At 40.4% G+C, this 23,721-nt stretch overlaps 1 protein-coding gene and 1 non-coding gene across 2 annotated transcripts; both read right to left on the reverse strand.

The window, feature by feature from the left end:
• Positions 1-9,893: 9,893 nt before the first annotated feature.
• KLF14 (KLF transcription factor 14) lies at positions 9,894-13,267 on the reverse strand. The gene has a single exon (XM_067745564.1). The coding sequence runs from the start codon at positions 13,232-13,234 to the stop codon at positions 12,251-12,253; it is 984 nt and encodes a 327-aa protein (XP_067601665.1). The 5' UTR covers positions 13,235-13,267; the 3' UTR covers positions 9,894-12,250.
• A 3,688-nt stretch (positions 13,268-16,955) lies between these two features.
• On the reverse strand, positions 16,956-17,028 carry TRNAK-CUU (transfer RNA lysine (anticodon CUU)). The gene has a single exon. It is a non-coding gene; the product is annotated as a tRNA-Lys (tRNA).
• Positions 17,029-23,721: the final 6,693 nt, after the last annotated feature.

The following is a 23,721-nucleotide window of genomic DNA, read 5'->3' on the forward strand; positions in this document are numbered from 1 at the left end:
GTGTTCAGGGTAGTAAGGCAAGATTGCCTGTTGCAAAGATGTTAATATAGCTAATGGCCCACATGTCACCAAAAAGGACTAGAAGACCCCATCTGTCTCCGTCATTCCAGTTATAAAGGAGATCAAAATGTCCCACTCAGCCTTAAAAACAGTTTTCTGAGATGAGAAATTATGTGATATTAGCAATCTAAGGAAAAAGGTATGTATGATTTGAAACTAAGAATTTAACACCTCAAAACTCTAGGTGGACACTTTCCTTTTTACTGTCCAACCTGAAAATTCATCGGGGAAGCAAATGTCCCATCATAGATTTTGTGCTGGTAATTAAGTAATTAAACGGTCACTATAACGTGGAGCAGGCCTTACTAGGGAAGAGATCTGAATATCCAACTGCTTCACAGATTACATATTCATGTTCCTAGCTAAAATCAATCCCTCCGCTTGTGCACTAGATCCCATTGCCTTCGCCTCCTCAAGGATATCACTCCTGAAGTTCTCCCTCATCTCTGTCTTGCATTAGCAACTTTTTACTCCCTCTTGGAACATTTTCATTAGCATATAAACAGGCTGGGTTGGTTGTTTGTTTTTCCATCTAAAAAAAAAGCAATCAGTTCTCTTGACCCCATTTTCCCCTACCAATTTCCACTCCACTTCTTTGCTCCCATTTACAGAAAAATGTCTCAAATAGTTCCCTGTACTCATGGTCTCCAGGTTCTTTCCTCCTGTTCTTTCCTAAATCCACTGCAATCTGGCATTGACCCCTACCACTCTACCACGACTGCTCTTATCAAGGTCACCAATGACCGCCAAGTGGCGGGAGCCAATGGCCAGCTCCCCAGCCTTCATCCTACTTGACTTAGCATGATCGTCTGACAAAGTGGACCACTCCCTTTTTGGATACTTTCTTTATTAGGCTTCTAGGACATCACGCTGTTGGCTTTCTTCCTACCTCACTGGTCACGCCTTCTCAGCTCCTTTTCTGGTTCCTCCTCAACTCCCTCAGTTCTTCACTTTAAGACTGTCCCAGGGATCAGCCTTAGCCTTTCTTCTCTTCTCCCTCTACACTCATTCTCTTGTTGATCTTGTTGATCTGATTCAGACTATGAGCTTTAAATATGCAGTTAACCCCCATCTTTTTAATCTCTAATCCAAGACCTTTCTCCCAAACTCCAGACTTATTTCAAAATTTCCACTGGGTTGTCTAACATACATCTCAAACTCAACATGTCCAAAACTAAACACTTGTTCTTCCCCTACAAACCTGTCCACATATCTAGACTTCCTCAACTCAGTTTATGGTAACTCCATTCTCCTAGCTGCTCAGGCCAAAGCAATTTGAATCACTCTGACTCTTCTCATATTCTCACTCCCTGTAGCCAACCTTTTAGGAAAGTCTATTGGCTTTTCCTGTAAAATGTATTAGAATCTGACCACTTCTCACCACCTCCTCTACCATCACTCTGGTCCAAGCCACCATCATCTAGATTAACGAAACTGCTTCCTAACATATCACCTTGTTTGAGCCTCTTTAATGTAACAGTCAGAATGATCCTTTTAAGCATAAGGCAGATCATATCATGCTTCTGCTCAAAGTCCTCAATGACTCTCCATTTTACCCAGAGAAAAAGCCAAAGTTGTAGGCTATAATACCCACATGATCTGGCATCCCCTCTTCCTTCTGATCATAATTCTGCTCCAGCTATCCTGTTCTCCTTTCTGTTTCTTGATCTCATCCTCTAGGGTTGTTTCTTTAGCTGTTCCCTCTGTCTGGACAATTTCCCCTCAGATAGCTCCCGACTAACTTTCTCACCTCCTTCAAGTCTTTGTTCATATCCTATTTGTACAATGAAGCCTATCCAGATCACCCTGTTTATTATGTATGTCCTGGTCCATGAAAGCCTCGTTCTTTTAGATAAAAGCCATGAATACACACAGCCCCAGAAGGAAAGCCTCTAGCACTGCCTCTGGGGCTGCTAGATGCATTCCAGTCCAATCCATTGCTGACCCCTGCTGGAACCCACTGACCAAGTTGCTGTCCCACCCTTGACTGCACAAGTGGAATCAAAACTCTTTGGGTGACAGGATGCTGCTGATACCCTCTCTGCCATCTATTTGTGCCATAAACACATCCTGCTTGGAGCAGTAATAACTATAATCCTTCCTTTTCCTTGGACTTTTCCTGATTCCAGGGGTCTGCAGAAGATAGACTTCAGCTTCCTTTTGTTTTACTTATATTTAATAAGTTTGTTCTTTTGTAAGGACCCCATTAGTCGGGGATGGGAGTGGTTGCTCTTAGTTACACCTTCAGAACCAATAACTTAATCTTTTTGTTTTTTCTGTTTTTGGCTGTATCACATAGCTTCTGGGATCTTAGTTCCCCAACCAGGGATTGAACCCAGACCCTCAGAAGTGAAAGCACGGAGTCCTAACCACTGGACTGCCAGGGAATTTCCAAGAACTAATAACTTAATCTTTAACCAGACTAAAAATTGGTGAGAGGGAGATATGCTTTGAAAAATATTAATGTGATTTTTTTTCTTATTTTCTTCCATGCGACCATTACCTTTTTAACCAAAGGCATCCATTTGCCTCAAAAAACATCATGATAGTTATAGCAGGGATGCAAAGGTAAACAATGACTCTATTTCAGCTTTTGAAGCCTATAACTAAATAGTAATCTTGAAAGCTTTGTTGGGAAAGTAAAAGAAGCTCCAAATTTCAAATACTCTTAAATACTAAGAGCAAAGCATGAAGCCTGGACAAAAAGTTTCACTATAATCATAGGCGAAGCAAACTTAGTGTACGACAGTGGGAAGTTGTCACCTACTGAGAGAGGAAGTGAAGTGTTCTTCCAGCTGGAAGAGCCTAGGATAAGGGGAAGGTCAGTGGGGTTGAGACAAGACTTGCTGGTGCTTGTATCCCTGAGAAGGAACCCATCAGTCCCCTCATTCCTTGGGTCTTGGCCCAGAAAGGGGAAGATGGACATGACATCAGGAACCCAAATAAGTTGAAGTAGAATTTGGAACTTCTGGGCTCACCCTCCACTTCCACTGCAAGCTCAGCATAGTGCTAGGGCAACATGGTACCATCAAGAAGTAATTCTGAAATGGCTGAGAGATATCTAGGCAGATGGACCTGTGTGTGTAACCCAGTGTCTTATGGCCTTGGTGAGATATGGAGAGGGACCAGAATATATTTTATGTCTTGGCAAGAGGGTGCCAAAACGCTGAGAGAACCCAAGGTCCAGAAGAAGTCTGCATTTGGGATGAGAAAGTTGCATTCAACAGAGACCTCAGAACTAGAGGTTATAGCAGGACCATTGGCTCCAGCAGGGAAATGAGAAAGGCAGCCAAAGAACCAGACAGGACCTGTTGTTAACTCATTGGGCATAAGCACTATATGCCCAGAGATCCCTAGAATAGCCGCACAGCATGGAAAATGAGTGAGGATCCAGAGAACAGCACTGCACACAGCACTTAGACTGTTTTCCCTTCTGCCATGGGTTCCTGGCATTCAGAAACCATGGTGGGAAGGATCGGAGAGACCCTTGGAAGGAGACAGCCCTGAGAGAGAGTTTGACAAACTAAAATTTCTCCTCTGTCATTAACAGGAGTGGGAGCTTGCTAGTAAGATACAATTAGCTATAGATAATACAGGATGCTACCATTCTGTAAATGTTTGCACGTTTTTGACTGGTTTTCTTTTCTTCCCCTTTACTAAACTAAATATTTTGAAAGGGGAACTAGCATTCTGGGTCAAGCTCTGAATCATCAAGAGCTTTTTGTAAAAAAAAATGAGAGGAACAAAGAGTATTCTGGAAGAGGAGAAAGGAAGGAAGACCTGGGGAGGTGGAGAGACCTTCCTGAGGGAATTTAGATTGGGCTCAGTTCCTACGTGATTTAACCTTTGTTGGCACCACACTCCCACCCTCCCACTCCTGCAATGAGCTTAGAAAATGGGGACGGGTCTCTGAATTTCTAGAGAGGGAGAGGAGAAGAAACCCCTGTCCAAATCCTGGAATAGGCATTAGAGCTCCTGAGCTGACATCTCTAATATACGGGCAAAAAGGGTTTTAATTACTTTAGATTCTTAGGGTACTATACCTTTTCTCAATATAAAATAATCTATATTTGTCCCACTAATGTATTATACTTTGAATTTTATTTTGACTCTGATATTAATCTTGTCATACCTGCTTGCTTTAATTAACATTTGCTTGGTATATCCTTTCCTACCCTACCATCTGCTTTTGTTTTTTAATCAATAGTATTTTCCCCCTCCTTTAAAATATCTTTCAATTTTTAAAATGTAGGCAAGCAATACATGGAGATATGCTCACTTTAAAAGAGAAAAAGCATTATATACACAAGGCTAAAGATCCGCTGACTGTTTCGCAACCCTGGTTCTTTCTTTAAGCTGCCTGTTACTATCCTTTGACCACTTTTTTATTTGTCCTTATATCTTAAATTGTTGATTCTTTATATATTCTGGATATTAATCCTGTGCCTGTTAATTTTTTTTTCAGAGTGTAACTTGATATTTAACTTTGATTAGGTTTTCAGATGTAAAACATTTTAGAATTTGGATGCAGTCAAATCTGTCTTTTCCTTCTTTAAATTTTTGTTTTTAAAATTGTTGTGTCCTAAACAAGAAGGTCTTTATTCAATGATTATAGCTTCCAGCTTTTTTATAAGCTTTTACAGCTTAAAAATGTTTAGGTCTTTACCATCTGGGATTTATTTTTCTGAAAGATTTGGGATAGAATGTAATCCTGTGTTTTATTTTGTTGATTTATTTAACTGAAGAGCCAATTGTCTCAATAAAATTTACTGACTAGTTTATCTTTTCCACACTGATGTGAAGTGCCTTATCGCTTATATGTCAGCTTCTATAGTCACAAGTCTATTTCTGGGTTCTTTATTCAATCCACTTATTTGTCTATTCCTGCACATTACCACACTGTTTTAATGACCATAGCTTTGTAGTATTTTGATATCTGGCAGATCAACTCTCCCTCCCTCCCTCTCTCTCCCCCCCCACCTCCCATGATCTTCTGTAATATTTCCTTGAAAAAGTTTCATGAAAAATCTTTTTGCTGTTTTGATTGGAATTTCATTAAATACATAAATTTGATAAAAGGATGGACATCTTTTTAAAAATTAATTAATTCATTAATTTTGCGGGGGGGGCTGTGTTGGGTCTTCATTGCTGCATGTGGGCTTTCTCTAGTTGCAGTGAGTGGGGGCTACTCTATGTTGCGGTGTGTGGGCTTCTCATTGCAGTGGCTTGTCTTGCTGCAGAGCACAGGCTTCAGTAATTGTGGCACGTGGGCTCAGTAGCTGTGGCTTGCAGGCTCTAGAGCGCAGGCTCAGTAGTTGTGGCACACGGGCTTAGTTGCTCCATGGCATGTGGCATCTTCCTGGACCAGGGATCAAACCCGTGTCCCCTGCATCGGCAGGCGGATTCTTAACCACTGCACCACCAGGGAAGTCCCAAGGATGGACATCTTTATAGTATTGAGTTTTACCATCTACAGGAACATTATTTATCCCCATTTAGTCATATTTTCTTTTACATCATTCAGCAAAATTCTATAGTCTTGTCTATAAAGGTTCTTTATGTTATTCATTGCTACTGTATATGGATGGAATCACTTAGTCTATTACATTTTCTGATTGATGATTGCTGGCATATAGGAAAGTCATTGATCTTCTCCTTTCTTCAATTAATGTAGTGAATTATATCAACACAGCTCCATTATTGAATTAATCTTGCATTTCTGAGATAAATTTAACATTATCATGTTGCATTATTATTTTCATTTGCTGCTGAAATACAATTTCTAGTATTTTATTGTACTTGGGATTTTTGCGTCTATCTTTATAAATAAAAAGTGGTGTATTATTTTCTTATCTTTTATATATCTTGTTTTGGTATTAAGGTTAGCTTAACTATATAACATGAAGTAAATTGGATAACTTTCTCTTTCCATGATTTAAAGCAATTTATAAAATATGCAAGTTACCTGTTTCTTGAAGGTTTAGAGAACTTGCCTATATAACCACCTAGACCTAGTGCCTTTTTTGGGGATAGATCTTTTACTACTGTTTCAGTTTCAGTTTTTCTATATCTTCTTAGACTATTTTGAAATTTTATATTTTCCTGTAAAATTAGCCATATATTTTTCAACTCTATTGATATAAAGTTGTTTGTATTATTCTCTTATAATTAGGAAAATCTGCTCATGCATTATGATTTTATGTCCTTTTTTATACCTGATAAATTTTTGTGCCTTCTCTCCTTTTTCTTAATATTTGCCAAAGAAATCTATTTTTAGTAGGCTCTTAAAAAGTGTTTCAGACCACTCTACTCACTTTCTTTTTCTGTTTCACTAACTTCTGCCTTTATCCATGGCAGTGTTTTTTCAAACTTTTTTCATTATTACCCCTCTAGGAAACTTTTTAGACCTCTTTTCCCTTAATCACTACTTTCTTCCCCCTGCAACCCACAACCTTAAACCACACATATAGTACATATCTGTTTATGTAGTATGGTCTTTTGAAGAGCCACAACCATTGTAATAGCTAACATTTTTTTCAGCCCTCAAGAACCGATTTTCGCTCCCTTGGGGGCAATATCTTTTCTACTGAGAATGCATTGCCCATGGTAATGTCTGTTTCTACTTTCTTTGGGGTTATTTATTTTCCTTTTCTTCTGAGTTGAAAGCTTGTTCGTTCACTTCCAATTTTTTTTAAGTAAAAAATTGAAGGCTATAAACTGTACTTTCTCCCCCAGTGCTGTTTGCTTGCATCACAGAAGTTCTGCTGTTTTGTACTTTTGGTTTTCATTCAGTTCTAAATTTTTGTAATGGCCGCTTTTATTTGAGTTATGTAGGGGCTTGCTTTTATATTTCCCCATACATGGATTTTTGGGTAAGATTTTTATTGTATTTTTATGTGACTGCCTACCTGGAATTTGTTGAAACTTTCTATCTTACCACATGGCCAACTGAAATTCCTGCAATCTTTCAAAGTTTGATGTTTTCTGTAGGCTTTTAGTAGACACTTTTTATCAATTTAAGAATTATTTTTGTTACCAGTTTGCTAAGGTGTTTTTACTTTTTATTTTTAATTATTCTTTTATTGAAGTATAGTTGATTTACAATGTTGTGTTAATTACTGCTGTACAGCATGCTAAGGTGTTTTTAAATTAAATCACAAATTGGTGTTGAGTTTTAACAAATACTTGTTTTGGAACCAATTGAGATGATCATGCTTTTTTCTTCCTAATTTCTATTAATTTGATTAATTACTTTAATATATTTCATGTGTCTCATCTACCTTATGCTTTCCCTTAGAGGACTAACTCTGTACATTCTCCAAGGCATATTTGTGTTCCCATTTACAATGATAATATCACTGAGACTAAGCTAAAAATGTTAGAAGTATTACATCTATATTTTCTTTAACCTTCTAATATACCCATCTTAGGGTTGATGGGATGATTTCCCATTGCTTTCTCTACAGATTCAGGTAGGTACCTCTCAATATTTCCCTGGATCTGAGATCCCTGGTGGAAGTGGGCGTTTCTGTTTTCTCTCTGAGAGCTTGCTTCCATTCTTCTGTTATATCTCTTTGGGCTCTAATTACCTCCTCTAATTAAGTAATGACTAAATTACCACCCTCTTCTTTAGTCCCATCGTAAGATCATTTGGCTCTGCGTCATTTTCATTTTCCCATTTGTATTGTCAATTTTTTGTGCCCTTTAAGAACACAACCTTTCTTCTAAAGAAATCCTTTTCTTCCTCCAGATCAACTGGCCTGTCTTCCTTCACTTTTCACCCTCCCACTGCTTCTATTTTGACTTCAAGGCCTGAACATATATTTGAAACAAATACAATTCTTACTTGATTTCCTGAAGAGACCTACTTCCTAGGAAGAGAAGAATCCAGGCACAACACTTTTTAATACTCTTCCTAGCCTTTGGAATTACAATAGCATTGCTTCTCTCTACCCCAAACCCCCATATAACAGACATTTGCATTTCTCTTTTTACGTTTATGATTAAAATCCACCATTCCTCTGTGATTGAACACACAACTTGAGTTCTTGAAATTCCCGTCAGGGCTCATATAGTCAACACATCAGGCACTTGGGACATAAATGCAAGGTGACTCTGAATACCCATGTGAATTAAAGAAGTTGGCCCCTTCCATCAAGATTAGTCCAAATGGGGTGAAACTAACCTAATGCCACCTGCTAATCTCCAGCACAATTTAAGGGCTAGACTCTCCCAAGTTTGTTGTAAGTACACATGGAACTTATGCCATTAAGTTCCTTAAAGTCCTTGTCTGCAATTCTGGCTGAGAATAAATGGCAGCACAAATTTTTCCATTCAATAGCACCTTTCCCTTCTGCAGCAAGCCTGTCTCAACTGTATCTATGTGAATCAAGATCAGTCACAGTGACCTGTACTTTTGCAAAGCTCTATGTCCAGTACCTCTAAAAAAATAATGACTTGCCTATGGACGTTAGCTACCATAAGCTGCTAGAACTTGAAAAGGCCAAAGAACTAAAAGGCCCAAGATCACTACAGCACTAAACCTGTGCCCTTGCAAACCAGATGTTCCATGTCTACACATCTTATTTTGGTCCCCTAATTCCAGTCAGAGTGCCTATTTCTCAAGACTTAATAGCCAATGCATATTTGCATGTGTTGGGGCTTAAGGGGGAAAATTAATCATATCCATTTCCTTTCTAAGTTCTCAATCAACTAGGTAACAGATACAAGAATCAGACCAATGAGGATCAAAATATCAGTATTTTGTTGATGAGGCTGTACCTATAGCCAAAATTGGGCTTTCTAATACCAACCCTCCACTGCCTTTCCCACCCTTCCCAATTCCTCCTATTGGTATTACTCACCCAAAGAATATAGAAAGAAAACACTTACCTGGGGAGCTGCAAGGGGGAATGGCTGTTCCAAAAGTGGAGACACAGAGAAGTGCTCTTCAGACCTGCCTCTGGAAAGCAGGCCTGGGCCTCAGGAGGTGTGCTTACCATATGAAAGCTGGATCCGAGTGGAGTGGGTACATATTGCAGGCAGAGGTACAAAAGAGAGAAGAGAGCTTAGAAAGAAAGAAAGAGAGAGAGAGAGAGAGAGTGTGTGTGTGTGTGTGTGTGTGTGTACATGATGACCCTCTTCTGTATGTCTCCATCAGAGAACACAATCTTCCTTTGGAGATTAAGTAAGAGGTAGAGACAGAGGCCAAGAGTGATATTCCAATACAGTTTCCTACTTGGAGGAGAATAGGGAAATAGGGACAAATGACAAGATTCTTGTCCCTGTGGGTGGGGCAAGGCCTGTACTCTTCATCTCCTCCCAGCAGAGGCAGGGGATCCAATTCTCTCATGCCCAAGGTCTGACCTGGAATTCAATCCCAGCTCCCAACCCAGATTTTCGGAAGAGTTCTATTAAAAGATTCTGTTACTAGGTCATTCCTACATCAGAACTCAGGATGGTGGGAGTCGGGCAAGAGCCCAGAGGTTCAGATTGACCACAACCAAACCCCAGACATACTCACTTGCTGAGTTCCATCTGATTAACAAAAAGAAGCAAAAGAAACACTAATAAAACTAGGAAGACCCTTTCAAGGTATTTCACTAATAACAGGTCCTCAAGAGCTGTCTGGCCACTGGAGTGAAAAGGGTAACAACAATAACCAAAGCTAAGAAAGATCAGCCTACTAATATTACCCCCATTGTCTGTCTCCCTTCCCACCACCCCAAGTCCTTGGAGAAGTCACTGAAAGACATGCTACATTTAGCTTGTCAGAGGCCTTTCCCAGACAAAAGTCCCCAAGGTACAAGAACTCAAATAAGGACACTACTTGGGAGATTGAAAATCAAAAGTTATTTATCAGAGGGTGATTGGAAAAGTCACGCTTTCTCGAGCCCAATTCCAGAATGGTCAGTGGGAGTCTCTCTCCTGTTAGCTTCATTGGTCCACCTACCCAATGGCAGATCTTCTACTGAAGGGGACAAAAGGAAAACCACAGTCCTCAAGGGGGCCCCAGAGTTCCCTTCCTATCAAGTCCCAGCTGAGGAGACAAACCGAACAAAGGGAGGACTCTTTCCACCACCAAAACCCACCTTCACAATTGTGGGCCTCCTATTCCCACAAGTAACTCAAGGAAAGCTCCACCTACCCTGCTTAGTCCTCATCAGGAAACACTGAACCTCTTCATACCCTTTGAGTCCTTCCTAAATACCCTTCCTTCACTTAGTGTAGGGGCACTTATTAGAGTCCCAGTGTTAACATCACTTACTCTCTCAAGGAAGATAGAGTGCCCAGGACTAGAAACTAGCATTGAAAATTTATCTACCAGATCAAAAGGTAAAGTCTCTCCCAAGATGCTAAAGAGGCATTCCCACTTTAAGTCCACATGGTGTGGAAGGAGGGAATGGACTCAACCTGCTAAGAAAAGGGCTTTGGGGTTAAACACAACAGGCAAAGGGTTCAGCGGGGACTGGACAGATGAAGGAACGTAGAAATGATAGGGAATAGGGAAGAAGGGGATCCTGGTGGTAGTAAAGGAGAGTGGTGCCCTTTGACTAAGGGCCCAGATGGGGTAACTAAGCATGAGGGAAAGAGTCACTCAGAAGGCCAGATAACTAAGTTCTAGTCATGGCTTTTGCCAGCAACTCAGCATGTGACTTCGAGCTTACCTGGCCTTCAGTACCTTCATCTGCAAAACAGGGGAAAGAGGTTTGTTTAACTAGATGCCTATTATGGTCCTTTGAGAGTCTGGCATCCTCCACAAACGTGATTGGTGGACTATGACAAGATATTCAGGAGGGGGCTAAAGAGGACTTTACCAGAGCAGGAAATGCCTTTCAGCCCCATCTCTAATGAAAGGGTCACATGTATACACATTCACACATACATAAGCAGAGTGGCCAACAATTTCATCCATAGCAGCAGAAACACTTACAGAGAAAAATAAATACTGGTGATGCTCAGTTCCTGCACTGGGGGAGAGGGGTCCTGAGGATGTAACTTGGAGGGGCTCCAAGGTCAGGGGAGAAGGGTCCTCCCATTTGACAGTAACTTTCACCTTGCTGTCCCTTCCCCAAATCCAGAGCAGCTAGCTGTTTGAAAGAAGCCGCTCCCACCTTCCCCTCCCCAAACCACCAACTCACCTGTTGCAGAAACAAAAATGCACAGACCCCAAGGGAAATAACCCCCTAGCTAGCCACTAAGAAATGAACAGAATCTACCACACCTGAGGTTACTTGGGAGTGTGGCCAGCTGGGACCCAAAACCCCTATTTCCCTGAACGTTAACAATGGTTCTGAAAGGTCTTGGTTTGGACCTATCTCAACCACCGTCACTTGGGTTTGCCCTCTTGGTGAAGTGGGAACTAGCCTGGATCACCCTTTTATTTCTGGTGCATTTATGATTGTTTCCAAATTTTTAAACCAATATCATTGCGAGTGAGCCAGGAAGTTACTTCTCCAAGTAGCACTTCAAATTAGAAGAAAAGCTACGACACAAGTGCAGGGTTCCAACCCTTGCAACAGGACCTGCAAACAGGCTCGCACCACCCCCCAGACACCAAGAAGCATCTCCCAGCCATACATCCACATGGACTCTTACATGGCCTCTCCTAGCAGAGGTAGCTGGGGCAGTTGGGGCGTGGGGGATATCAATCTCCTATCAACCTGTGATCCCTGTTTAAAATACACTAAAAATACATTAGTAAACATTGCTGTTTACAGAAATAGAAATCATTTCTGTTTCCAAAGGCCTCTCACCATCCCAGTCTTGGACATTTCCAAGACTGCCACCCCTGACACCCTCTCCAAGGTCCGCCCTGGTGGGTGGGTAAGACACTAGAGTCCTTTGAGACTGAGAGCTCCTCAGGCACCTGAGAATTCCAGTTTCACATCTCTGGTTCCCATGGAAGGGAGACTCTTCAGGACTCTGGAGAGTACCGGGGTTCATCCCTTCTTATCAGTTCCTGGGGGCTGTCTTGAGGCAAACCCCCCTTTTTTGGATGATATACGTGTTGTAAGCATTCCTGCTATTTTCGGGCCCACAGTCCCTCCCCAGAGTCCAACGTGCCTGCCTGGACCCACTCTCAGAGCGGAGAAGCCAGTCTGTGCCTTGGTCTAATCACTCTGGGAAAGAGGGATGGGCAGAAAGAAAGCAAGGACAATGGTCTGGGGGATCGTCCTTGAGGGGACAACTAACAGCAATGACTGTCAGACAAGCAGGTGGTAAAGCTGAGCACCTGCCCGGGGACGGAGCCGGAGCTGTCCACCAGGTTGGCGGGTTGCGAGTCGACGCGGGGAGTGCGACGGCGCCCCCGGTACTCGATCATGTCGGGATGATAGGCTGGGTGGCGGCGGGCGTGCTTGGTCAGGTGGTCGCTCCGGGAGAACTGCTTGGGGCAGAGGGGGCAGGAGAAGCGCTTCTCGCCCGTGTGCGTCCTGTAGTGGCGGGCCAGCTCGTCGGAGCGCGTGAACTTCTTGTCGCAGTCGAGCCAGTCGCAGGAGAAAGGGCGCTCACCCGTGTGGGTGCGCTGGTGGGACTTCAGATGTGATGACTTGTAATAAGCTTTGTTGCAGCCCGGGAAGGGGCAGCGGTGGCGCTTGGCAGCAGGTGTGACTGGCCTCCGACGGGGGCCTGGACCCGTGGCGGGGGCCGGGCCCGCCCCAGGGGCCACGCCGGAGACCGCGCCAGGGTGGGCAGGCACTCCCGGGATGGCTGGCGCGCCAGGGACCGCGAGCGCGCGGGAGGAGTGCTCGGGTCCGGAAACCTCGGCCGCGCTGGTGGCCGGGATCAGCTTGGAGCACAGGGTCGGGCCGGAGCACGGGGTCGGGTCGGAGGAACCGGACGAGGCGCGCAGAGCTTCCCCCGAGTACTCTCCAAAGCACCCCCCAGAGCCGCCGCGCAAGTCAGCCAAGACGCTTGCAGCCAGCAGGTGGGGCGCGGCGCCGCCCGCGCCGGGGCTGGGGGCGGGGACCTGGGGGAACGGGGGGACCGACACGGGCCCCGGTGGCCCCGGACCCGGCAGAGCGGACTCCGGCGGCGCCGCACCCACCTCCGAGCTTGCCGCTCCGCCCGCGCCCTCGGGGTCCGGCAGGCGGCGGTGAACCACGGCACCCGCGGACATGGACACCAAGCACTCGGCGGCGAAGTAGTCCAGGCACGCCACGGCAGCCGACATGCTGGCACCGCCGGGCCGCCGGCGCGCGCCGTCCGAGCGCGGCCGGCCGCGGGCGAGAGAGTTCTCGGGAGCGTCCGTCCCGCAGCCTCGGAGCGAGAAGCAGGAGGCCCGGTGCGCGCCGCCCGCCACCCGCCGCCGCAGCCGCCGCCGCCGCCGCCGCCGCCCGCGCGGCGCCCGCCCCGCCTGACGCGCCCCTGACGCACCGGAGCCCGCGGGGGCGGCGGGACCCGCCCCGGCCGCAGGACACCCCCTCGGAACGCGCGGCCCACCGGGCTAAGTCATTTTTAACAGCCTAAGAAATTATCTTGTCTTCGCGTTCTTGCCTCTGCTGGTGAGCCAGGTAATTTTAATAAAGAGAAAACTCCCCGATCGTAACTTCTGGGCAGCCTGCCGGCTTCGCTCCCCCTTCGCCCGCTGGTCCTCCGCCAGCTGGGTGTCCGGCGGAGTCCGAGAAACTTTTTTTTTAAGGGAAAAAAATGCTTATACCTGACATGTCTTTCGATTCATAATTACGATTGTTAGTTAAGCGGGCTGGAATTACATTTCACTTCTGTTACCGCTGTCAGATCGAATTTAAAATATCCCCGAGTCTTCATCAAAAAAGTTTTCTCATCTAACAGTTCCACTGCTAACCCAGGGTCCGTACCAATTCCCTAAATAGAGCCACTACGTAGCCATTAATTAATAGCATTTTGAACCAGAAACATTTTTAACCTTGAAAAAAAGCAAAGAATCCCCTCATGGTTGAAATTGAAACTTAAAATCCTTTGAGTAACGATTTAACTATTCAACCAACGAAAGAAAAATGCATGTTTAAACTGCTTTAACCTGTCACAGGCATACAAACAAATTTCCACGCTGTAATATAAATTATAGACTAGCAGCGAGATAAACACATTAAAATGGATTCCCACAATTTTAATAATAGAAAGTCACGTTTCCAATTAGGCAACATCTTTTATTTTTCTCTTGACAAAAATTAAAAATAAGAAAATGCAGCAATTTATATAGAATTGCTCATTTGGCGTTTTGTGATTGTGGAGGTTTTTCTCTTTATATAATCAGATATATGTATGTATATGTTTACATTTCTTCACTGCTTTCATTTTTTTCTTCTTTTGAATTTAAAAAAATTAAAAACACAGAAAAGCAAACAGGATAATTTCTAAAAATAGTCATAGCGTATCGTTTTTGATGTATACAAGCTTCACTTACATATTTTTGAATTATGTGCAGTTTATTTGCAATTCTTCAGTACTTATTCTTTTGAACATTAAAAATACATATATCTCAAGAATAACAAATATTCATGTATTACTTCTTAGGGTAATCAAATGTGAAATATTTGTCACATTTGCTTCAGGATTTTTATTTTTATTAAAAATTCCAGATAGAGTTGAATGTCACCTTATTTTTCTCCTCAGTTCCATTCACCTTTCTCTCTCCTTACTTGCCTAGGTAATCAGTATCATAAAGTGTGTATTCTTCCAGCATTGTTATTATTCTTTATTACCTAATTACCTATATATATTATATGTAAATATATATGTCCATGCTTATATATTTTAAATTTTCTTTATAAATGGTACAGTAGTGTACATATCACTTTGCAACTTACTTTTTCCCCTCAGTATGATTTTGAGAACTATCCATGTTGACACTTATAGAATCTGCTTTATTCATTTCAGTAGTTTTATGATCTTGTCAGCTTTGTTATCTTTATGGAGATTCTATTCTAAAACAGATAATTATTATAAAGCTGCTTGCTTCAAAATTTTAGACAATTAACTCTTTATCTACACATAATAAAATTCTATCAGATAGAAGTCTTTACTAGCTGCTTTTTAAAAATATTATTATTTAGAAAAAAATCTAAAGCTATTTTAAAATGCAGAGAGAGTATTACAGGCACCCATGCACCTATCTCATGTAATTGGTAAATGTCAGCATTTTGCCATATCTGCTTCAGGTCTGTTTTTTTTTTTAATTGAACTATTCAACTTTCTGATAAAATTGAAGTCCCTTTGCACTGCTCCCCAAAACCATTCTCCACCCTTTTCTCCAAAGGCAAACATTATCACGAATTTGGTATGTAACTTTTAAATCTAGGCTTTATACTTTTACTACATATGAACCCATACAAATACAGAGTACTGTTTTGATTTTTTAAATGCACAGGTGTGGTGTTGGACTATGCATATTCTGTGACTTGTTTTTTTTTCCTTCATGGTATGTTTTCATTCTTTCCATGTTGATAAATATAAATCCAGTGCATTCATTTTAATTGCTGTATTGTAGATCCATGCATGTGAACGTGCTGGGTTTATTCATTCCCCTATTGATGAATATTTAAGCTGCTGTCAATATTTTGGTATTAAGGGCAATGCTAATATGAACATATGTGTACATGTGTCTTCTATAGGTAGGTAGAATTTCTCTGTCTACCTATATGGGGAATTGCTAGGTTACACATACATTTGCAGTTTATTAGAGACTGCCAAATGGTTCTCCAATTTATACACCCATCAGCGGTGTATGAGAGTTCTTGTTTCCCTCACATGACCTTCCCTTACTTTCTAGATTCAGACTTTTCTTATTTCTGACAATTTGATTTTTTTTTTTAAAGCTCAGTATCTCATCGTTTTATTTGGATTTCCCTCACTGCCAACGAGGTTGAGCATATATTTACTGGTTATTAAGGTTTCTGAGTCTGTGGTTTGTTTTCTCATAGTCTTCATCCGTTTATCCAGTGGGCTGTGTATGTTTTCATCTTTTTCCCTCTTGATTTGTAGGAGTTCACATATATTAACATTATATTGTCTCATTCTGTGACTTCTCTTTTAACTTCCAATAACTTTTGAACTATAGAAAATTTAAAATGTAGTCATTCACTGATCTTCTTTATAGTTTGTGTCATTTATGTCATATTAAAGACAACTCTCCACACGTGATGCCACAAAGATAGCCTCCTATGTTTTTTCCCTTAATGTTTTAAAGTTTTGTTTTCCACACTTGTAAAATTGATCCATCCAAGACTTATTTTTTGGAATGGTGTGAAGTAGGAATTTAATTTTATTCTCCCTCCCTCCACATGGAAAACCTGTTGTCATGACCTGATTTACTAAACAGTCTTTCATTCCTCCCATTAATGTGTAATGCCACTGTGATTATAAATTAAATTTCCGTACATTCATGGATATATTCCTAGTTTGTCCTTTTCTACTGATCAAACCAATTCTGAGACGGTACTACAAAGTTTTAATTATTATGGCTTTATTATAAGTCTTCACCTATAGAAGGGCATTTCCTCCATTTGTTCATTAAAAAAACTGTACCAGCTATTTTTTGGACTTCTGCTCTTCCATGTTAACTTTAGTATCAGTTTGTCAACTTCCACTGAAAAATCTTCTCAGTATTTTGCTGAGTTAAATTTGTAGGTTAAATTGTGGGAGATATGACATCTTTATAAAACTGAGTCATCCAATACATTAATATTATTCTGATTTCCTCATATCCTTCCATAACATTTTATACTTTGCGTATAAAATGCTTGTACCTCTTTGTTAGATTTATTCCTCAGTACCTTACAGTTTTTGTTGCTTTTTCAAGTGGGATCCTTTAAAAAATTTTTAAATTGGTTAGTGCTGCTGTTTGGAAAAGTTACTGATTTTGGAATAATCCTGGTTTTTTTGGCTGTGCCACGCGGCTTGTGGGATCTTAGTTCCCCAGCTGGGAATTGAACCCAGGCCCTTGGCAGTAAGAGCACAGTGTCCTAACCACTGGACCGCCAGGGAATTCTCATGGAATAATCCTGTTTTAGCAAATATGCTGAACTTTCTTACTGTTTATTTGTAAATTCTCTTGTATTTTTATGTAGATAATATTATCCTTAAATACTCTTAATACTTTCTCCTTTTCTTATTGGATGGGCTGGGACCTCCAATATAACATCAAATAGCAAGAATGAGAGCAAGCATTGTTTTCCTATTTCTATCTCGTTTAGAATGTTTCTAATGTGTCATCATTATTTATGGTAGTTGCTATAAGTTTTTGGTAGAAACGCTTTATAAGGTTAGGGAGTTCCCTTCTATCCCAGTTGAGTTTGAAGTAGGAATATTTTAAAACCATGAAATGAACATTGAATTTTGTTAAGTGCTTTTTCTAAAACTTTTGAGATGATTATCGGTTTTGTCTTTGATATGTTAAAGTAACGGGTCACTTTGATAGATTTTTCTAACGTAGATTTATCCTTGCATTCTTTGACATAAACCTTGTTTTGCCATAATGTACTATTATTTTTTAATACACTACTTCATGCAATTTGCAAGTGCTTTTTATTTTAGGATCTATGTTCCTAAATGATATTGGCTTATGATCTTCGTTTCTTGTGCTACCTTTGTCCATGTTTATACCACTCTCATAAAATGCATTTAGAGGTTTCCCTTTTTCTACTTTCTGTAACGATTTGTATGAGATAGGTATTATTTGTTCCTTGAATGTTTGGTAAGTCTCATCTGTGAAACAATTATATTTTGAAAATTCAGTTCAGTTTCTCTCATGATTATTAGTTTATTTGGATTTTCTGTTTCTTCTTGAGTCAACTTTGTTAATTCACTTTTTTTTCTTTAAAAATTAGGTATTACATTTAAGCCTCTAAAATTTTGGTATGTGGTTCACAGCATTCCCTCATTATTTAAAAATTCTCTACAGTATCTGTAGTTATATCCTCCTTTTCATTCCTGATATTACATACTTGTGAATTCTCTTTTTTTCTTTTTGTCTTAACAGGTTTGTCTTAAAATGTAGACAACAGAGGTTTGTCTACACTTTAAGACAAACCTATAGAAGTGTGTCTATAATCTTTTCAAATAGTCAGCTTTTGCTGATCATATCCGTTTCTTTTAAAATATATTTAATTTCTATATTTATTTTTATTAATCTCTCACACTTTTGTCTAGTTTAGCATGTTACACCTTTTTTAAAAAAGTTTTTCAACTTAAATACCTAACACATTAATTTCCAATCTTTCTTATTTTTTCTTTTTGAATAAATTTATTTATTTATTTATGGCTGCGTTGGGTCTTCGTTGCTGTGCACCGGCCTTCTCTAGCTGCGGCAAGTGGGGGCTACTCTTCCTTGTGGTGTGCAGGCTTCTCATTGCGATGGCTTCTCTTTGTTACAGAGAACAGGCTCTAGGCACACAGGCTTCAGTAGTTGTGGCACGTGGGCTCAGTAGTTGTGGCTCACGGGCTCTAGGCTCGTGGGTTTCAGTAGTTGTGGCACATGGGCTTAGTTGCTCCGCAGCATGTGGGAATCTTCCTGGACCAGGGCTCGAACCCGTGTCCCCTCCACTGGCAGGAAGATTCTTAACCACTGCGCCACAAGCGAAGTCCTTTTCTTATTTTTTTAAAAATATAACTTAGGGCTATAAATTCCCCTTGAAGAGAAATTTCCCAAGCTTTATCTCTATTCCACAGGTTTCAAAATAGTGCTTCCATTGTCATTCAGTCCTACGTCATAATTCCGTTGTGACTTCTTAGACACTAAATTTTCAGAAGGGTGCTTTCCATAGATGACAGGATCTGTCCTACCAATGGTACAGAAAAAGTAACATTTACTTTTGTGTAGGTGATCACCTAAGGGAAGCTCTTTCTGAAAAAAAGGAGGTGCCTCTGTGTTTAATATAAGTGTTTGCTTATGTTTTTCTTAATTTGTGGATGTGGCGCTTACACTGCAAATTGTCTAGATGATCCTCTTGAAATTTGGAAAAGCAATGCAAATGAGGGGCTTGGGGTTGGGGCGCTAATACTGATTTGGAGGTTGCTGAAGGAGCTCTTCCAGTTCCAGTGGAAGACACACAGTCTTCAACCGCTGGGAAGGGCCTCCCAAGAGATTCCTCTGTATGAAAAGAAGCATAGTTGGAGGAAGTGGCAGGGAAGAGATGCCTTATATATAGGTAGTTTCTCTGGATAGGGAGGGGAGTTTTCTTGTTTCTTGGGGTTGAGGAATTCGCTGGATAATGGACAGAGCATCAGTTGTTTAAGTTGATGAGAAGACTTTGGGGTCTCTTTATAGGTGGTGTTCTATCACTTGAGCTGATCTGTAACCAGTGCATATTATGTAACCTCTTAGGAATTTGCTCTGGAAGTAATGGAGGATTATTTGAAATGGAAAGTAGAATAAGGGTAATTCCTCAATGTAGTGTTTACTGCAGCTTGAAGTAAATGTTACAGAAACGTTACCTCTCCCAAGCTTATTCAGAAGCTTCCAGGAGCAACGTCAAAGAGATGTTCCTGAAAGCCTGGAAAGGATGACCTGTCTACCCCTTTGGTCACAAGTGGTTCAAAGGAGGCACATAGTAGGCAATCTATAAATATATATGGAATAAATGAATAGGAATATATAAACTGACAGATTAGTATCACCATTCATGATTACCAATCTCAAATAGACATTCAACATTCCCAGAAATATTGCAAACCCATTGCATCTGTACCAGTCTCCTTCCCCACTTTTGGCAAAGGCCAGTCCATTCTCATGAGTTATAGCCCCATTACTTCTTGTTTCTCAAGGTCCACAAACGATAACATATCTCTTCTCTCTCCATCATCTTCTGTCTTTCCTTCTCTACAGAATAATTTCAATCAACATTCAATAATGGACTAATATCTCCAATTAAAAAAAACTCCCCCCTTGACTCTCCATCTCCTCTAGCTACTGTCACATAGCCATATTCCCCTTTAAAGCCAAATTTCTCAAGAGATGGATATCTTATCTGTCCTCTGTCACCATTTCCATACCCTCAAGTATTATTAAAATCGCTCCAATATTTAGCCCTTACTTTGCTACAGAAATTCTTTTTGTTAAGATCAATATTGATTCACAACAATGTGAATGTACTTAATGCCACTGAACTGTATACCTAAAAATGGTAAATTTTGTTACGTATATTTTATCACAGTAAAAAATCTCTTTTCTCAAAAAGAAAAAAAAAAAAAAGATCAACATTGGCCCATGTTGCTAAATCGAATCTTCAAATTAATAGATCTTTCAGAGCAGTTGAGTCATCCTTGAGACACTTTTGGCTCCTGTGGCACTACATTCTTTTGGGCTTTCTTCCGTCTTTCTAACTGTTCCTTTTCAGTCTTAACTGTTCATTTATCTTCCTTTACCTAACCTTTAAAATTTTAAGTTCTGCAGAATTCTGTACAATGCCCTCTTCTCTCAATTCTACCCATTCTCTCTACCCACTTTTAACATTTTCCATGACTTAGGTACACCTATATACCAACAATTTATGGACTTATAATCTTTACACCAGACATATTTTCCAGAGATGTCAGGTAGTTTTGTATCCCTATGACTACTTGACAACTACCCAGTCCTCCTGAGATGTCTCATAGATGTCTCAAACTTAATATATTCAAAAGCTGACTTATTGGTTATTACCCCCAAATCTAATCTTCCTGTATTTTTCTCTGTCTCGGCAAATAGCACTTTCATACATCCTGTTCCTCAAGCCAGGAAACCAGGTGTCATTCTTGACACCTCCCTCTCCATCAGCCCCCACATCTAACTCATCCTAATGTTTGGTTAATTCTACCTTCAAAATGTACCTTGACCATTCAATTGTCTATTTTCCCTCCAGTGTCCTAATCCAAACCTCCATCATCTTTTGGTCTAACTACTATAATAGCGTAACATAGTCATGGGTTCTGGGTATTTGGACATCTTTGGGGAGCCATTATTCTGCCAACACAAGGCTGATGCAGAGTAAGTGAAGAGGAAGAGATGATAAGAGCATGGTAAGAGTTAAATGAGTTCTGAGATCTGGGTGAGTGGGAGGCAGGTCATGTAGGACCTTGAAAACCAGTACAAAAAATGATATGGTAAGTTTTAGGCAGGATTTTGAGCAGTGATATGATCTGACTTACTTTTTAGAGGTTCACCCTGATTGCTGTGTGGAGAATAGACTAGAGTTTGGGCGATACTGGAAGCAGGTGACAGGTTAGTTAGCCACTGCAGAAATCCAAGCAAAAGATGGTGGTACTTTAGACCAGAGTGGTGGCAGTGAAGGTGGTGAGATGTGGTCCAAGTCTGAATGTCTTTTGCATTAGAGTGAGGGATGTCTGCTTGCTGATGTGTTGGACATAGGGTAGGAGAGATGGTGAGGACTCACTAATGACTCTAAGATTTTAGCCCAACAACTGGAAGAATATACTTTGTATTTTGAGATGAGGAAGACTTGAGAAGAAGCAGGACATAGGAGGTGGAAAGTGGGGGTTTGTATTTGGAGACTTTTAGGTGCCTTGTAGACATACATGGTAGAGATGCTGAATAGGCATTTGGATGTATGAGTCTGATGCTTTTGCAGTTTGGCCTGCATTCCTGGCTGAGCAACAGGATAAAAGGATTTTTTTAAAAGTGTTATATATTTTTATAGGTATATTCCTGGAGGACAGGAATTCCAACTCTTGGTAGTTTCTCAAATGTCATATATAATTATTTTATTTAGTATTTTTAGTATAATGATAATAAGTCATTATCAAAGTATTTTTAAACTAACAGTTTATATTAAATTATAAACATTGAATGCTTTCTATTTGATATAATCTAATAATTTAAATCTAATGTTTTAGATTCAATTTCAATTCTTAATAAAACCCCTATGTTCTTAGCTGTCAGTTTCTTTTAGATTTTAGATCCAGCTGAACTTCTTTCATGTTACATTCAGGCTCATGTTAATTTACAAGCCTAAGCTAAGTATACATAACCTTATGAAAAACAGGTGAGCCTTTATTTGACTAATTTCAAATACTTTTCAGTGCCTGTACTGTTGTGAGCTTTAAAAAATAACCAGTGACATGAAGAATTAGCACATAGTAAATAATCAGTAAATATTTTTACATAATGAGACTGAGAGCAAAGGCTTGACTGAGGTGTCTATATTAACACAGAAAAAAGTAGGTGATAGAAGGTTCTATAGTATAATGGCCCAATAGTTCAGCAATATGTGTGGAGACTAACAAGTCAGATTCAAATCCCAGCACAAGACATAGGACCCTCCCTTTTAACAAGGAGGAATATAAGTTGGTGCAGCAATTTGACAATAATTTGTGAAGATGACGATGTAAGTACCCTGTGACTTAGAAATTTCATGCCTTGGCATATACCTTAGAGAAACTCTTGTCTTTAGCCCTAGGAGACAGCTACAAATATGTTCAGTGCAACATTTGCTGCAAATTTTTGCAGCAAGCTAAATATTCATAAAAATGCAAGGCATGATAGCCTGTACATGAAGGTTAAGTACATGGAAATTGCTTCTAAATTAACATGTTATAGTTGTTAATAGCACAAACTCTGCAGCCAGGCTGCCAGGTTCTGGTGCCGTCACTTAGCTGGTCACCAGCTATGTGACCTTTATTAAGTTACTCCTCATTTATAAAAAGGAGATAATAATAATACCTACTTCATTGGGTTGTAATGACAACCAGTTAATATGTGTAAGGTGATCAGACCATCTGTAGGCAGGTAGTAAGCACAATATTAGTTATTAATTTTTGTTTACCCATATATTATCCATCATATACATCCACATATTAAAAATAAAATCCATTAATGGGTGGGATAAACAACAAATTTTAGGCAGTAGTTATCTCTGTTGAGGGAGGAAAGGGAATGAGATTTCAACAGATTCTTTAGTGTTTTATTTATTTATTTTAAATCTGAATTAAATAAGGCAAAATGGTAAGATTTGTCAATATGGGTGTTGCGTATGCTGCTGTTTGCTGTGTTATTTATTCTCTATACTTTTCTATGTGCATGAAGTATTTTATTTAAAAAATCCCAGTACAGAGCCTGGAACATTACATGCACAAGAAATAATTGCTGAATGAATGAGTGATTAAGAAGTGGCATGGGTTGGGGAAGCAGCTCAGGGACCATCCAGTTGGACTCCCCTTTTATTCTGCTTTCTAGTCCCTGAGGAGGAGAGCAGTGGGGTATGTGGCCATTAGGAGGGAAAGCTTCTCTTCAGGAATAGTGGATTTAGGGAGACAGTAGAGCAAAGCTTTCAAGGTTCTGAGGGGAGATTATTTTGAACTTAGAATTCTATACCCAGGTGAACCCATCATTCAAGTGTGAGAGCAAAATAAAAACACTTTCAGAAATGTAAGGGTTCAGAAAATATACCACTCAAGCACCCTCTCTGGAAGAATAACTAAACAATGTATTTCAGGAAAATGAAAAATGAATCAAAGAGGAAGGTGTGAGGAACACAAAATCTGGTGACAAAATGCAGCAAAACTTGTGGCAAAATTTAAAATCATTATTGATTGAGGAGAGTGCAGAAAGAGAGAGAGAGAGAGAAAGAGCAAGCAATGTGGAATTAAAATCCCTAATGATCTTTACTTGGGAGGTAGCAGGGGCAAAGGAGAAAAATAAAAGCAAGAAGAGGTTCTTGACTTGTTCGGAGAGAAACTAGTTAT

Source organism: Pseudorca crassidens, chromosome 8, assembly GCF_039906515.1.
Source record: "Pseudorca crassidens isolate mPseCra1 chromosome 8, mPseCra1.hap1, whole genome shotgun sequence".
Taxonomy (NCBI): Eukaryota; Metazoa; Chordata; class Mammalia; order Artiodactyla; family Delphinidae; genus Pseudorca; species Pseudorca crassidens.

Bases quoted from the DNA above. Each gene is read 5' to 3' on its own strand.
- KLF14 (XM_067745564.1), bottom strand. From the start codon at position 13,234: ATGTCGGCTGCCGTGGCGTGCCTGGACTACTTCGCCGCCGAGTGCTTG.